Raw genomic sequence first — 16167 nt, 5'->3', positions numbered from 1 at the left:
TCAAACCAACCAATAAAATCAAAAAAAAAATGAAAAAAAAACAAAAAACAAAAAAAAAACAAAAAAAAAAAAGAACTAAACACTGGGAAGGTCCAAACAAACACAATACCAGACAGTAATAGCAGACCTAATAGTATAAACGAAAATACACAAAGAAACAATCCAAGTAGTAACAAATACACGGTAAAGGCATGGGGTGCAGTTCACTATGGGCTTTTTAGAGAACTTTTATTTCTGTTTACTACATATCAGTGACCTTATGACTCTATGATACATAATTTTTCATTCTGAAATATCGCTGAAAACAAGATGTGGGTTAAACTGACAACTTGATCACCCTAGAGCAAAGTTAAGTTCTTTGGGGTGGGGGGGTAATTTGTTTCTGCCAATTACATGAGGGCACCACCAACCTAATCCATTTAAAATTAAATTACCTACTTGGAGTCATAGGGATCACTAGAATAACTTTTATCCAGACCCCAAACCAGCTTATGATCCATCAATTCCACTTCTAAGTATATAATGACAGAGAACTTACTACATGAATTCATACAAAGCCTACATATAATTATTCATAGCAGCATTATTCACAATAACCAAAAATGAAGCAACCAAATATTCACCAGCTTATGAATGAATAAACAAAATATGGTCTATGGATACAAATGAATATTATTCAGTCATAAGAAGGAATGAAGTACCAATACATATTGCAACTTTAAAAGCCAGAAAGAAAAGAACACATACTAGATGATTTTATTTACATGAAATGTCTACAGAGACAAATCTACCAACAAAAATTAGGTAAGTGGCAGCCTTGGTCTGAGGTGGGAATGAGGAATGATTGAAAAGGGGTACAGGTTTATTTTTAGGGCAATAAAAATATTTTTAAATTACACTGCAGTGAAGGTGGTATAATTCTTTAAATATACAAAAATTCATAAAAATTATATACCTAAAATAGTGATGTTCATGGAATATAAATGAATATCACAATAAGACTGTTTTAGAAATTTTCAGCATGGAGAATATCATGAGAGGTATTTTTCCTCCCTACTCATTACCAAGGATGAAATACAGGCACTTTCTTACTTTTCCTTCTGTATAACAGATTTGTTTTTTGTCTTCTCCTTTTCCTTATATAAATTCTCCTGTAAAATCCCTCATTGTATTTTTTCTTTCCTTAGTGATATATAACAATATCAATAGTATCTTAGAGCCAATAAAATAACTGTCAGCCTGGTTATGAAAATAAAGTTAAGGAAAGGAAAAATGCCCCTGTCCAATTGTAGCCAAAAAAGGACAGGGCTGGGGATATAGCTCAGTTGGTAGAGTGCCTGCCTCGCAAGCACAAGGCCCTGGATTCAATCCCCAGCACCACCATCACCACCCCCACCACCAAAAAAAAAAAAAAAAAGCAGACAAAAATGAAAATAAATACAACTCTGCCTATTGTTACCACTTATAATTCAAGCAGGATGAAGAAAAATACCAATTAGATACTTTTCCAGCTATCATTCAGCAAGCAATATTCATCCTTAATTTACCTTAAAACAGAAAAAACTATGGTATCATCATCAACTAATCTAATCTAACGAGAAAAAAAAATATGGCCCCAAAGGACTTATCTTATTCTAGTCCTACAACATATGGTTCAAAAGAGAAGGTATGAAGACGTAAAAAGTCCATGAGAAATGCTATATTACAAAATATTTTTATTTTCATTGTAAGCATCCAATTACCTGGCTAAAAATGTCTGCCTATTCGCATTCTACAGGTAAATAAAAATTCACAGCAGTTCTTGCACATACACACATTCATCATCATTGTTTTCATATTGCCTTGGGACTCCATTAAACACCTACAAATTTCTACTAAAAATAAATCCAAAACTTTAATAAGATGCAATGGAATATGAGAGACCACTGCTGAGAACATATTAAACCTGCATCTGTTATCACAGTCTTTAAATGTAAGTTTGCTCTATCTCCCCAGACTTCACTAAACTACTATGAGAAGAAAATCTTGATTAACTAGTACCTCCCAGTGTTAGAGTTCTGTCCCATTGCCCACTGCAGTTTTCATGAAAGAGGTTCATCAAAAACACCACCAAGGGGCGTTGGATATCATGAAGGTATAGGGAAGATCAGTAGAGCAGAAGAAGGAGACTGAGAGGGAAAGAGGAGGGACAGAAAAGGGGAGGAAAGGCAGAATGGATGTGACAAAATTACGCTTTGTGCATGTGTGTGTGTGTGTGTGTGTGTATATATATATATCTCACAGTGAATGCTGCCTTTATATATACCTAATAAAGCACCAATAAATAAATAAATGAGTAAAAGGAAAATTAGTAAAGAAAGGGGAAGAGGGTAAGGAGAAGGGCAAGAAAGCAGGGGCACGGGGGTCTGAAATGGAATAAATCCTATACATGTACGATTATGTCAAAATGAACCCTACTATTATGTATAAATATAAAAGCAAAAAAACCCAACAAGTCATGACAGTTTCAAGTGGCTAGTCCATTCCCCACTTGTAAGGACAGGAATCTTCTGTGACCTGCATCCATGACCTACAGGAACTCCACACCCATTGCCCTATCCTCTGGCCACTGTCTTCAAAACTGCTTTTTTTATTTATTTTTATTTATTCTTCATGTGCCATGTCAGTGGATTTATTAACAGACTTTATTACACCCACCTCTATGTTGTCAGATGCAGTAATTGGGCACAAACACTGAGAAAGGAGAATACCAGGCAGAGCATTAAGAGTTGTTAAATCAGGAAGCAATCTAGAACTGCAAGTTACATACAGCAGATTTCTAAATATCATGAGATTGGGCAAATTTATAGTCCTTCCCTAGGGAGTCACCTCCTCATGCCAATCAGGTCATACTATTCATAAAAAATTTTAATTTTGCAAAAGGATATGGTCAATGTGCCACTTTTGTTTTTAATCTCTAATTTTTCCTCAAGTTCTAAGTGGCAGAGAATTTAGTGTGATCTACCAGTTTGTAAAACTAGCAATTTCCCAAGATACTTGGGAACTGAGTTGTTATCCTAAAGACCTGGAAATAGGAAAATCTATGTCTAAGTGGTAAATCCATTAGGCAAAAAAGAAAAATAGAAAGGAATCTCCTTTGTGAAAACAATTTAAGGTCCCCTTCATCTGTTTGCATGAATCTGTTCATTAGGAATTTAAGAGAAATTAATCATCAGCTTGGCAAGAGCACCCTAGCTTGCTTAAGTATTTCTATCTGCACTGGGAACATAAAACCAAAATGTGTGGTTCATTCAGCATCAGGAAAAAAAATCTACTGAATTTAGCAGCCACTGGGTCACAAAGTGAATGTTTAGCACTATAAATCTAAGAGGAACAGGAGAGAAATACTGACAAACTTTGAAATTAGGATTAACTGAAAGTTCACATAAAAAAAGAGACTTAAAAACTTTTTACAATTAACATGCAATTACAATCAGAGGAAACAAATATTCAATTTAAAAAAAAACACTATCAAATTATTTCTGCAACATTTTTAATCTCAAAAAGTTTCAGTGATGAAGGACACCCAAGTGAAAGCATCACCATTGTCTGTTGGAGAAATAAAAGGATCCTTCCAGGAGGCTTTTCCCTCTCTCTTTTAGCCAGAACATCTGTCTTCCTGTGCTTTTGGACTCTGACACATTTTAGAACTCACACCATCATATCTTCTTCAATACAGACTTGTATTACACCTAAAGACCTTGCTTTCTTAGATTTCTGTGTGCATTGTTTCTTATGTTCTCTAAGACTGTTTCTGAAACATTATTATGTTCTCTTTTAATGTTGTGGAAATGTCCCCATACAGACTTCTTTCCCTTTATTTCTTGCTTCCCTTGGTGTCAAGCTTTGCCAACTGTAAATCTTGGGACTTGTGAGCCTCTATAATCACACGAGCCAATCCTTATGGTAAATTTCTTCATATAGAGCTTTTGGTCCTATTTTTCTGGAGAACCTAGACTAACATGAAGGGGACAATAGATGTGCTTTACATTTATTTAAATTAAATTTCATATAATCCACCCAATAAATTTATGAGAGGATGAGGAAATGGGCTCAGAGAAACTGGTCCAGGCCTTCTAGTCAGCAACAGGCAGACTGGGACTAGAGCTCATGTAGGCAGGTACATGTAAACAAAGTGAAAATACATTGCTGTGCTTTGAAACTCTATGGTTTTGTGGAATAGTTACTTTCCTATTTCACTACCAGTTTTGCTATTAACAACAACCTGACTTCTAAGCCAGGCGCAGTGGCGCATACCTATAATCCCAGCTATTCAGGAGGCTGAGGCAGGAGGATCACAAGTTCAAAGCCAGCCTCAGCATGATGAGGCACTTAGCAACTCAGTGAGACCCTGTCTCTAAATAAAATACAAAATAGGGCTGGGGATGTGGCTCAGTGGTCAAGTGCCCCTGAGTTCATTCCCCGTACTCCAACCCACCCACCCACCCCCAAAAAAAAATCTGACTTCATAAACCCAATCCCCCTAACACACACACACACACACACAACACACACACACACACACACCACCTCCCTGAACTCTATATGGTAAAATTATTCAAGAGACTAAAAAGCAAAGTTTATTAGAATCAGATCAAAATCAATTGTAAAGAAACTCCAGTGCAGATCTATAATAGAAGTAAAGTGCAAAATTTTTAGAGCAGGAACAGCAATGCCTGACTCTTGTGACCTAGGCTCTAATTCACAAAGCTGAGGTTCTCTATCAGGTGAAGTATTACTATACTGTACTGCTATGACCAAGGTGAAAGAAGTCTGTATGGGGACATTTCCACAACATTAAAAGAGAAAATAAAAGTGTTTCAGAAACAATCTTAAAGGACATAAGAAATAATGCACACAGAAATCTAAAAAAGCAAAGAAAATTCTAGAATGGGTAAATTTTATAATTTGGATCTTGACTGTCCCCCAAAGGTCCATGTGGTAAAAAGCTTGGTCCCCAAGCTAATGCTACTGGGAGGTGGAAAAACTTTTAGGAAGTGGTAGAACCTTTAAGAAGTGAGGCCTAGAGGAAGGAACTTAGGTCACCAGGGGCAAGCCCTACAGGGGACAGTGAGCCACCAGCCCCTTCCTTCCTTTTGCTTCCTGGCAACGTGGAAAGTGGTTTTGCTCCATCATGTGCTCCTACTATGATGTGCTGCCTCACCACAGGCCCAAAGCAATGGGGCCACTAAATCTTGAACTGGAACTGGAACCTCTAGAACTGTGAACAAGAAATAAAGCTTTTCTCTTTATAGTTAATAATGTCAAGTATTTTGCTAAAGTGATAGAATGTCAACTAACACAACAAGCCTTTGGATTTGTTAAGCTGAGCAGGACAGGGAAGTTAAAAGTACGAAAAAGAAAGAAAATACTGACAGCGGCAGTTAAATACATCCAAAAAGAGGCAAAGAGGCAATGAAGGGAAAATGTTAGATAATTAGATAGTGAAGAAATGTTAAGGAACTATTGTTTTCAGGATGAGAAAAACTATAATATGGTTCACAATAGAATAAAAGAAGCCAATGGGATATTACTCAGCTTTAAAGAAGAGTGAAATTATGACATTTGCCAGTAAATGGTTGAAGTTGGAGAATATCAAGCTAAGTAAAATAAGCCAATCTCCCCAAACCAAAGGCCAAATGTTTTCTCTAATATGCAGATGCTAATTCACAATAAGGTGGGGGGGGGAGCGGGGACGGACGGACACACGCGTTACCTTAGATTTGGTAGAGCAAAGTAATGGGAGGGAGGAGAGAGGATGTGGGGACAGGAAAGATAGTAGAATGAAACAGACATTTTTATTGTATGTATGTATGTATGTATGTGACCACATGACCAATATGATTCTGCAACATGTACACTCAGAAAAATGAGAAATTATATCCCATCTATGTATGATATATCAAAGTGCATAACTGCATTCTACTGTCATGTATAATAAAAACGAATTTAAAATTTTTTAAAAACCAAGTCAAGGCACACAGACTTGCTGATTTCCTCATGTGAAAAGCACATGAAGAGGCATCTGATCGATATGAAACAAAAACAACTCCATCACAAGGATCCCTTTTGGACACTGTTTTCCCAAGAATCAGTCATACTAGTATTAAAACATCTAAAACAGCTGAACAAAAAGAGCAATTATTGTGCAAACACAGAATACAAATCAAAGGAACAGACTAGGAAGCCCAAAACAGTGTTATTATTTTAATATATTTATCATTCTATAAAAGAAGCATCATACATAAATTTTCTTTCCTCATGGACTTAGAAAATAATGCTGGAATATGTAATAGCCTAATAATTTTAGGGCTGGCATGACATAGGGATTTTAATTAATTTCAAATGGCTTAAACTCAAGTTTTGTTTTGATCCTTTTTTTTTTTTTTTTTTTTTGGTATAATCCAATTTTTAAAAACTATTAGGAATCACTTTCAGAGCCTCTCATACACCCCAAAGGTAAAGCTGCTACCAGCCTAATGCAGCCAGTGCATGCTGGAAGATACACAAGTACTAATATGTGCTGCTCCTTGGGTCTCATCAGGTGCAACAGCCCATCTCCCTCTGTGAGGCCAGACCTCTTCCTGGCTTGCGTCTAGTGTTCCAGCCTCCTGGGGACAGCAGTACCTCACTGATGAATTCTAGTCAGCAGTACACAGCCCAAACATTTCCCATCACCTGAACTACTGACTCCTTCTGTGGCCCAAGCTCAGTTTCTGCCAGTACCCAGAGTGGAGCCATAGTGTCAGGGTTGAATGTTATAAGATTTCTATATGTCAATAACTCACTAATCTTAAAAGTGATTTTTTAAAACATCACAATGAGCACAGGAAAAATTGTTTTTCCTCTGCTTTCACACCATAGCCATCAACATAAAAAACCTCTGTGATTCCAAAAGATACAGGGATTTCTTCCCAACAGCAAACAAGTAATCAGTTCTGCAGCTGAAAACAGTTGAGGGTCCTCTAATTTGTCTCAATTCTGACACTCTTTCTGAGATAGCTTCATATCTCACAGATTGAGGGCTCAGTCTCTAAGCCTGGCTCCCTTCACTTCAGATGCCATTTGCAAGCCCTAGGTTGTTCTATCTGTGCTTCTGATTGACCAGCTATAAATCGGAGCTCCCAAAATCCCATTATTGGGTGTGATTAATGTGCTCAAGCTACTCACAGAACTCAGGGAAATACAATTACTGGTTTATTATACAGGATATCATCAAGGATACAGATGAATTGAAGAACAGGGCTAGGGGTATAAAACAACCTCCTAGACACCTCCACATGTTTAACTATCCAGCTCTTTGAACATTCTTTTTGGCCTCTTATGGAAATTTCATAGCATAGGCATGATGGAAACACAAACAACTATGTAGCAATGTAGCCGAAACTCAGCAAGCCCTGTCTGTTCAGATTCTTCTTGGCCTCTCCAAGCAGCATTCCTTCTTCCCAGGTATGGGAGAAGATCCCTTCTGAATAGGGATCTAATGACCCATTGTCAGACAGGGTAAGTCTATGGATATTACTTGCCTTCAAGAGAAGAAATTTTAGTTCCTATGATTAGCCTTGGGGAAAGAGCTGTGATCGGGGAACAAAAAAACAAATAAACAAATACACACACACACACACACACACAAAACACATCATAATACCACAAATAAACTTATTCCAAAGAGCACAATATGAAAAAATATAGGGGGAAAAAAGTAACTTTACAGTGGAGAAACCTAGCAAATACTATCTCAAGCCAGGTGATCAAGTTTAATATCACAGTGGTCAGTCTCATGGATATCATGTACCTTTGATGTGTTGAGAGTGGCCCTTTACCTCTGTGGTCTCCCTCCCAAGAACACATGACCTCAAACCATAAGGAAAAAAAAAATCTCAATTAAGGAACATTCTACAAAATAACTCACCAATTAAAACTGCCAATGTCATCAAAAACAAGGAAAGTCTGTGAAACTGTAACAATCAAGTTCCCTAAGGGGGCATGATAACTAAACATAATGTAGTTTGCTAGCCAGGATCCTGGGACAGAAAAAGACACTAGCTGAAAGCCAAAGAAATATGAATAATGTAAGGACTGTCCCTAATAATAATGTATCTGTGTTCATTTATTTTCCATTACTGTAATGAGTTTCTGAGATAAATCAATTTAAAAAGAGTTAAGAGTTATTTTGGCTCAAATTCTGGAGGTTTAAGTTCATGGTCAGTTGGTCCCACTGCTTTTGGACCTGTGATGAGGCAGCACATCACAGTAGGAACACATAACAGAGGAAGCCCATTTGGCTCATGGCAGCCAAGCAGAGAAAAAGAAGAGAGGCCAGGGTACCCTAATCCCTTTCAAGGACACATCCCTGGTGACCTAAAACCTCTCACTGGGCCCCATCTCTCTCTCTCTCTCTTTTTTTTTTTTTAAGAGAGAGAGAGAGAGAATTTTTTAATATTTTATTTTTTATTTTTCGGCAGACACAACATCTTTGTTTGTATGTGGTGCTGAGGATCGAAACCGGGCCCCACGCATGCCAGGCGAGCGCGCTACCGCTTGAGCCACATCCCCAGCCCTGGGCCCCATCTCTTAAAGTTTTCTACTATCTTCCAACAGTGCCAAACTGGGGAAGAAGACTTTGGGGGGCATTCCAGATTCAAACTACAACAGTATCCATATTGGATCATTAATTGTAACAAATGTAACATGCTAATTTAAGAAATTAATAACAAGGAAAACTAGGTATGGGGCATACAGGAACTCTGCACTATTTTCACAATAATTCTATAAATCTGAAACTGTTCCAAAATAGACAGAATATTTTTCCTGAACTCCTAAACACACTGAAACTTTTTGTAATCATAAAAATATTTGACAACATAAACACTAAAATTTTTGGACAAAATAAAATTTGTAATTCTAAGATAAAAATTCCACTTTGAGGGCTAGAGTTGTGGCTCAGCAGTTGGGTGCTTGCCTACCACATGCGGGGCCCTAGGTTCAATCCTCAGCACCACATATAAATAAAATAAAGGTACTGTGTCCAACTACAACTAAAAAATAAATATTAAAAAAATACCACTTTGAGAAAAATATCTATAACAAATATGACAAAAAATTAGGGCATATATAGTCTAAAGTCCTTAAAAGAAACGTTGAAGGAAAAGTTAAACAGGCTAGAAGATAAAAAGTCATACAAAAGGAAGTGTTATATAACAAGCAATGAATAAGAGAATAAGGAAAATCAAAGACACTAAAACCAGTATCATTTCAGTAGCAAACTATTTTTCAAATAATATCCAGTGATGGTAATGCTATATTTAAATGATTTCACTTCACAGTGTTGTAGCCTTGTAAACAGATAAAATTCTTTTTCAAAGTGCTAAGTACTAAATCACGTGTCTGCCCACACTGTTACCCATAAATTCACATTTTAAGCCCTAACCTCCAATATGATCATATTTAAAGACTCGGCCTGGGGTAGATTATTATGATTATATGAAGTCATGAGAATGGGTCCCTCATGGTGGGATTGTGCCCTTACTAGAAAAGACACCAGAGAACTTGCTCCATCTTTCTCTCTGTCATGTGAAAATACAGATAAAGAAGGTGGCCATCTGCAAGCCAAAAGAGAATCCTTTCCAGAACCCAACCATGCTGATGCCCTACTCCCAGAATTACAGCCTCCAAAAAGCTGAGAAAATAAACTTGTTATGTAAGCCACCCAATCTACTGTATTTTGTATGGCAGCCTAAGCTAACAAATATAGAAAGGAAAATTTAAATATATGAAGAGCAGTAAACATATGTATCCTTTAATCCAAAAATCCTACTTCTGTAATGTTGATCTTTGGAAATCATTCAAAATATGATAAAGCTATATGCATGAAAATATTCATTACTTAGTTTTAAGTTTGTAAACTCCCAGTAACAACCTAAATGTCTAACAAAGGAGAGTGATTAAGTTGTGGTATTCTACTTGATTCTAATATAATTTAGTCATTTAAAATTATTACAAAAACTATAGAGGCTTAGAGTAAATGCCTGTAACAAAACTAAATGCAAATATAATAAGAGGTTAACCATGTAAATAAATATGAGCAAGTATTAAGAAGGTTAGCTATAAAATAAAATAATTTGTTGGAAAACATTTTATTTTATGATGTTATAAAAAATAATACTAAAAAATACATTGGAGAGTAACATTAGAGGGGCTGAGGTTGTAGCTCAGTGGTTGAGTGCTTGCCTCGCATGCGTGAGGCATTGGGTTCGATCCTCAGCACCACATAAAGAAATATATTGTGTCCATCTACAAATATATATATATATTTTTTATATTTATATTTTTATATATATTTAAAAAAGAGAGAGAAAGTAACATTAGGTAGATTATTTCTTTAGGATAATCACATCCTAACTCTTTTTAATTACAGAGTAGTGACTTTCAACACTGGGCACTACTCTAAAAAAAGAGAATGAAATTTACATTTTACATATGAAAACCATCAATTTTTAATTATAACTTAGTTTTTATTACATTATTACTTACATAGAGATGGTTTCCAAGGCATCTTCAAAGATATCCTGGAGAGGGGAGATAAAAAACACAATGAATTTCTCAAGAATTAAGGATTTTAATGTAAAAAAAGAAAATGAGTATGTATTTGGGGGCGGGGTTTGGCAGAAGGGTAAAGCATGCAGTAGAATCATCCATCTCTGACAAGTGGAATTCCTTTCACAGAAATCTGTGAATTTAAGTGATGTACTTATGTTGTTAATTACAATTAACAACAGATAATTCAGAATACTTAGAATATTCAGCCTGCAATCAAACTGGACTGCTTTGAAGAGAAGGTGACTTCTTTAATGGAGCTATCTTTCACTTCTCAGTCTCATTCGTTCCAGATATAGAATACAACACATAAAACAGGACTTTCCCAATGCAGTCTTCTTTTTGTGCTAGCCAAGATAGCATCACCTAGGCCTTCACTTCATAGCTACTTGAACTACCCTCCTAGCTTTTTCTGCCACTTGCCTTCCTCTAGCTAAATCTGTACCAATACAAGAGCCCCTTCCTTCATGCCACTAGTCTGTTCAAAAGCTATAACAAGAGACAAATCTAAATTCACACACACACATACACACACTCACAAATCCATACACACTCCACACTCACATATACTGACTCACAGTCATACAACACACACTCACAAACACACATAACCTAGCTCAAAAACTCACATACACAATAGCTCCCTCATAGCAGCAAAATCAAAACCAAGCCCCTCATCCACTATGGTTTGGGATTCACCACAACTCCTACAAGGATCACCTCACTGTCTCCCTACTCCTATTCATGAGACCCACCATTCCATCCTTTTTCTCTCTCCTTTTAATAAGCACCTTGCCATTCCACTGCTCTAGACCTCTTTAAGAGCTTTCTACTGCACTTAGAGTAAACCCAAACTCCTTCCCACAATCTTTGGAGCCCTCAAATAGCCTTTCCATTATCCAGTCACATCTCCACTCATCCTCCTCTTGTCAACCACATGAGCCACAGATTTTTCTGTTCCTTGAAAAGGCCATATTCATCCTGTATCTTTCTGCACTGTTCATTCTTTCTCTTTTTCTCAACCATTCCCATGCTGACTCCTTTTCATTCTTCAAATCAAAAAGTCACTTCTTCAAGGATATTGTCTCTAGCCAACACCCTAATTAAAGTTACTAAGAACAGCAATTTACTTATAGTTTCTCATCATCTTATTTATTTCATTCATAATACTTTCCAAAATCATCTTCCTTGTTTATATAGTTACTGTCCATCTCCACCAGAGCAGGCTCTCAACATGTAAACAGAAAATCATCAGGGCTTGGCACAGAAATGTTGCTCAATAAATACTTGTTGCCTAATGAATGAAAGAATTGAGCTTGGACTGCCAAGGCATGTATCCTTGTAGGCAAGAGTTTTCCATGCCTTCTCCAGTTCTCCACCCTTCTCACAAACCTCAACTTCCCTCCTTTCTTCCTTCTTGCCTCCCTCCCTCCCTTCACAACTTGGGAAACCAGCTCTCCATATAAAAGGAGGCAAGCTGATTTTCTCCCTCCCTCCCTCCCTCCCTCCCTCCCAGAGATGCTCTACCTCTGAGCTACATCTCTAACCATTTTTATCATTTGAGAAAGGGTCTGGCTGGTTGCCTGGATGGCAACTCAAACTTGGAATCCTCCTGCCTCAGTGCCTCCACCCCCCACACACACCTGAGTATTATAGACATATACCATGGCTACCAGGTAATATTTCCATAGAGCAAGAAATATGCCCCCAGCCCCACCTTCAAAAATTGAAAAAAGAAGGACTATCAAGTAAGAAGTCACTTAAGCAACATCCCTCTATTTTGTTGAAACATCCCATTGACTTCTGTAAATAAGTCACACTCTATGAAAACCAGACAAAAAGTGAAACATTTTTCATTTTAAGAAGAGGGTATTTGTAAAGAACCAGGCATTACTGCATACCTATCATATCCCAGGCACTTTACAAAAGCTGTGCCACTTGCTTCTTCCAATTTGTAGCAAGTAATTCCAACTGTAAGTAATTATCTGCCCCACATTACACAGCTAATAAGTGAAGAAACTGGGGCTCAATCTAAGGTTTCTTTAACTTCAAAGTATTCTTTTTAATGTTAATAAAATACATACAAAACTTGGAATGAGGCAGTTGGGTGAGATGGGGAGGAAGTGAGAAATAAGGAGGCAGGGAGCCCTCCCAATGCCAGGCTGCAGCATTGTTTAAGGAGCCCTGCCAAGGCTTATTTAACTCTCCAGACAATGTACTTGTATTTGACCTTACTATTCACTGAATAGACTGCAGACCCTGTGGAGTTACCACTTAATTTATGGAATTCTGAATGGCAGAAAAAAACGAGTACCAAAAGAGTCTGGTTTTATTGCTGTGTAGGACATTATCCAGATTTGTGCATAGCCTAGTAATCTTAAATTCTTTTTTCATTGGTGCATATTTATTATACCAAGTGAAAAGTTTCATGTGGCACATTTGCACATGCATATAACATAATTTGATCAGTTTCTTTAAAGTTAATAAATAACTAGTTCCTTAAATACCTTTTGAAATGAGTTCACCATCTCACCAGTTTCCTAATTGATGGGTTAAATAAAATTTGACTTTCATTTTGTATCTTTATGAAAGTCATACTTCTAACTTGGGGAAATTACACTTTTACATTAATAGTGACAACACACTCTCTCCCCAATACCTCTTTCCCAGCTCCTTGGGAAAACTGATGTGGGTACTACCTGAGGGAGGAAATGCCAGAAGTCAAACAGACTGCTCACCCATTCTATACCCTATCCCCTGGGAGTCACTCAAGGTCCCAACACACGACTCAAATTCTATTCCTTTCCTGCACCTACCTCAGTGAGCTCCTTCCCTCTACCAGAGTCCCATTAGGACCCTTGGGCTGGCATGGACTGCAGCTGGCTACTACTGCACAAGTCTCCATCTGGTACCTACATGAATCATGTAGCATAACTAAATTTTCCACCTACAGTATTTTTGCTTCTCTATACCCATTATCCACTTCCTAGTACAACTCCAGTGTTGGTTTTCACAGCAAGCACTATAGCTGGTTCCTCTTTAAGCCCCTCAGTACTAGGTAGGAGCACCATGTATTCTCTACTTAAAACATGTACAGTTAGAGCAGCCTCCAGATTCCTTCCAGAATGAGGAAAGTAAGACAGGAAAGCTCATGCTGCTAATAAATGTGATATATTGAAAGGAAAACCTGCACTTAGTTCCTTCCATGAAGGCAACTGCATTTGACTCCCCATTCCCATGCTGGGTCCAAACTTGAGGACCAACCGTTGGGCATGGGTGGCAGCATTTGAATAGAACCACCCCTCACTCCTAATTACACATCTGACACCAATTTTTTTAAGAGTCTATTTTGACTCCCCGGCTGGAGTGAAGAGCCACTATACTCTCTGAATCCACTTGACAGCCCAGCACAGTACTTTATACTTTACCAACACTTCGCAAATTATTGTTGGCTGGCTGGCTCAATACCTCATCCTGAAATGAAAGGTCCTTACCTTAAGCAGTTCATTCTGCACTTTAGCAAATGGGCTACAAGATGCAAGGCTAGCACCCAAGAGCCTGCCTACTCCCTTCAGGTAAGGCAGCCAGCAATCTACCCTGCTCCCTAATGGAGAGAGGCTCCAAACAGAAACTGACACAGAGTAAGAAAAGGGATAGGGCGCTGCATCAAGCACTAAGGTTTTTCCAAACAATTTTCATCTTAATTTGTTAATTTTGCCATATTCTGAGTAGCAAAAATACATGCAGGTTCATTTAAGTGATAGCATGCTCTTAATAAATATTTAAGACTCTTAAATAATAAAAAGATACTGATGAAAATATTTACATTTTTTTAATCCCTAGGGAAAAGAGGCAAAGAGTAAAGACGACAAATATACTATTAACAGTAGTAATTTCAATATTCTGTATTAATTTCCAAAGAGACCAAATAGATTTACTATTTTTCAGGCCTCCTCATTTGGATTTTTTTGGGGGGAAGGGAAGGGGGTACCAGGGTTGAACTCAGGAGCTCTCGGTCACTGAGCCACATCCCAGCCCTATTTTGTACTTTATTTAGAGACAGGGTCTCACTGAGTTGCTTAGCACCTCGTTTTTGCTGAGGCTGGCTTTGCGATCCTCCTGTCTCAGCCTCCCAAGTCGCTGGGATTACAGGCATGCATCACCCTCAATTCATTTTGTGATGTGAAAAGGAATATGTGGCAAATATTACTCCATGAAAGAAAAGGAAGTAAAGATAGGAAAATTAAAATTATATACTATATATCCACAAAGTTGAATCATTTCTCTAAACTCTCCTCCTCCTTCCCCTTCATCTTCCTCTGTCCTTTCCTCCATTTTTCCTTCTTTCTCATATGGATAATTTCATGGTCCCATGAGTGTATGCTACTATGTGTTCATTTAACAGAGATGAGGTTTGACAGGGCTTACAGACACTTTCCTCTCAATGAGAAAGTGCCTACCAGGCCCCTCTTAGCACCTCCTCACTGGAGTGTTCATCCAACTTTCTGTCCTACTAACCAATGAAACTATTTGGTACCATAAACTCACAGAACTCTAGAGCTAAACTAGAGCTGCTCAGAATTCTGAGAAGTACAGATTCTACACCTGGCTTTGGGGTACATATGTACATGTACCATTCCCAGAGAGATGAGATATAGAAAGGTGCCCCAGCATTCCCCTTGGCATTAGAGCAGGGATTAAGAGCCATGTGTGGGCTAGGATGTGGCTAAAGCGATAGCGCGCTCGCCTGGCATGCGTGCGGCCCGGGTTCGATCCTCAGCACCACATACAAACAAAGATGTTGTGTCCACCGAAAACTAAAAAATAAATATTAAAAAGTTCTCTCTCTCTCTCTCTCTCTCTCTCTCTCTCTCTCTAAAAATAAAGAGAGAGAGAGAGAGAGAGCCATGTTTACTAGTGTTTTAAGGGCTGCAAACACACCTCACCATGAATTCATCACTGTGAATCAAGATGTCCAAAATAAAAGCCACATTGGACATTAGTTATTATACTTTGTCATCATAGCAACACATACAAAGGACTCAACTATTGAATATAAATCTTGTCATAGAGAAAGGATACAATGTTAGTAAGGAATCGTATAAGAAACACATAAACATGACATGCCTCTCTATTGAATAAAATATTAATTTTTCTAAATCAAGATTAATTTTTTGTGGTACCAGGGATTAAACCCAGAGGTGCTTAACCACTGAGCCAAATCCCCAGCCCTCTTTATATTTTATTTAGAGACCACTGAATTGCTTAGTGCCTCACAAAGTTGCTGAAGCTGGCCTCAAACTTGCAATCCTCCTGCCTCAGACTCCTGAGCTGCAGGGATTACAGGTGTGCACCATCATGCCCAGCAATCAGGATTAATTTAAAGTACACCAAAGTACACCTTCACTGAGAGTCCACGAAATGACTTTTTATGGATTTACTTTATCATGTATGTGTGTATGTAGGTATGGCTGTACTGAAGATGGACCAGGACTTCATGCATGCTAGGCAAGTACTCTACTACCGAGTGAC

At 37.8% G+C, this 16167-nt stretch overlaps 1 protein-coding gene across 5 annotated transcripts in view; it reads right to left on the bottom strand.

The window, feature by feature from the left end:
- Ttc39b (tetratricopeptide repeat domain 39B) overlaps window positions 1-16167 on the bottom strand; it is a 121056-nt gene that overhangs the window by 73750 nt on the left and 31139 nt on the right. For 4 of the 5 annotated variants that reach the window (XM_015502584.2, XM_048783939.1, XM_015502583.2 and 1 more), the window contains exon 2: window positions 10573-10607. The exons of the other annotated variant lie outside the window; for it this stretch is intronic. In XM_015502584.2, coding sequence (XP_015358070.2) covers window positions 10573-10607 — 35 coding nt within the window. The remainder of the gene's footprint in view (window positions 1-10572; window positions 10608-16167) is intronic. 5 annotated transcript variants of the gene reach the window in all.

Source organism: Marmota marmota, unplaced genomic scaffold (genome assembly GCF_001458135.2).
Source record: "Marmota marmota marmota unplaced genomic scaffold, marMar, whole genome shotgun sequence".
Taxonomy (NCBI): domain Eukaryota; kingdom Metazoa; phylum Chordata; class Mammalia; order Rodentia; family Sciuridae; genus Marmota; species Marmota marmota.
The sequence above is the reverse complement of the archived record's forward strand: the minus strand, read 5'-3'. Positions and strand labels throughout refer to the sequence as shown.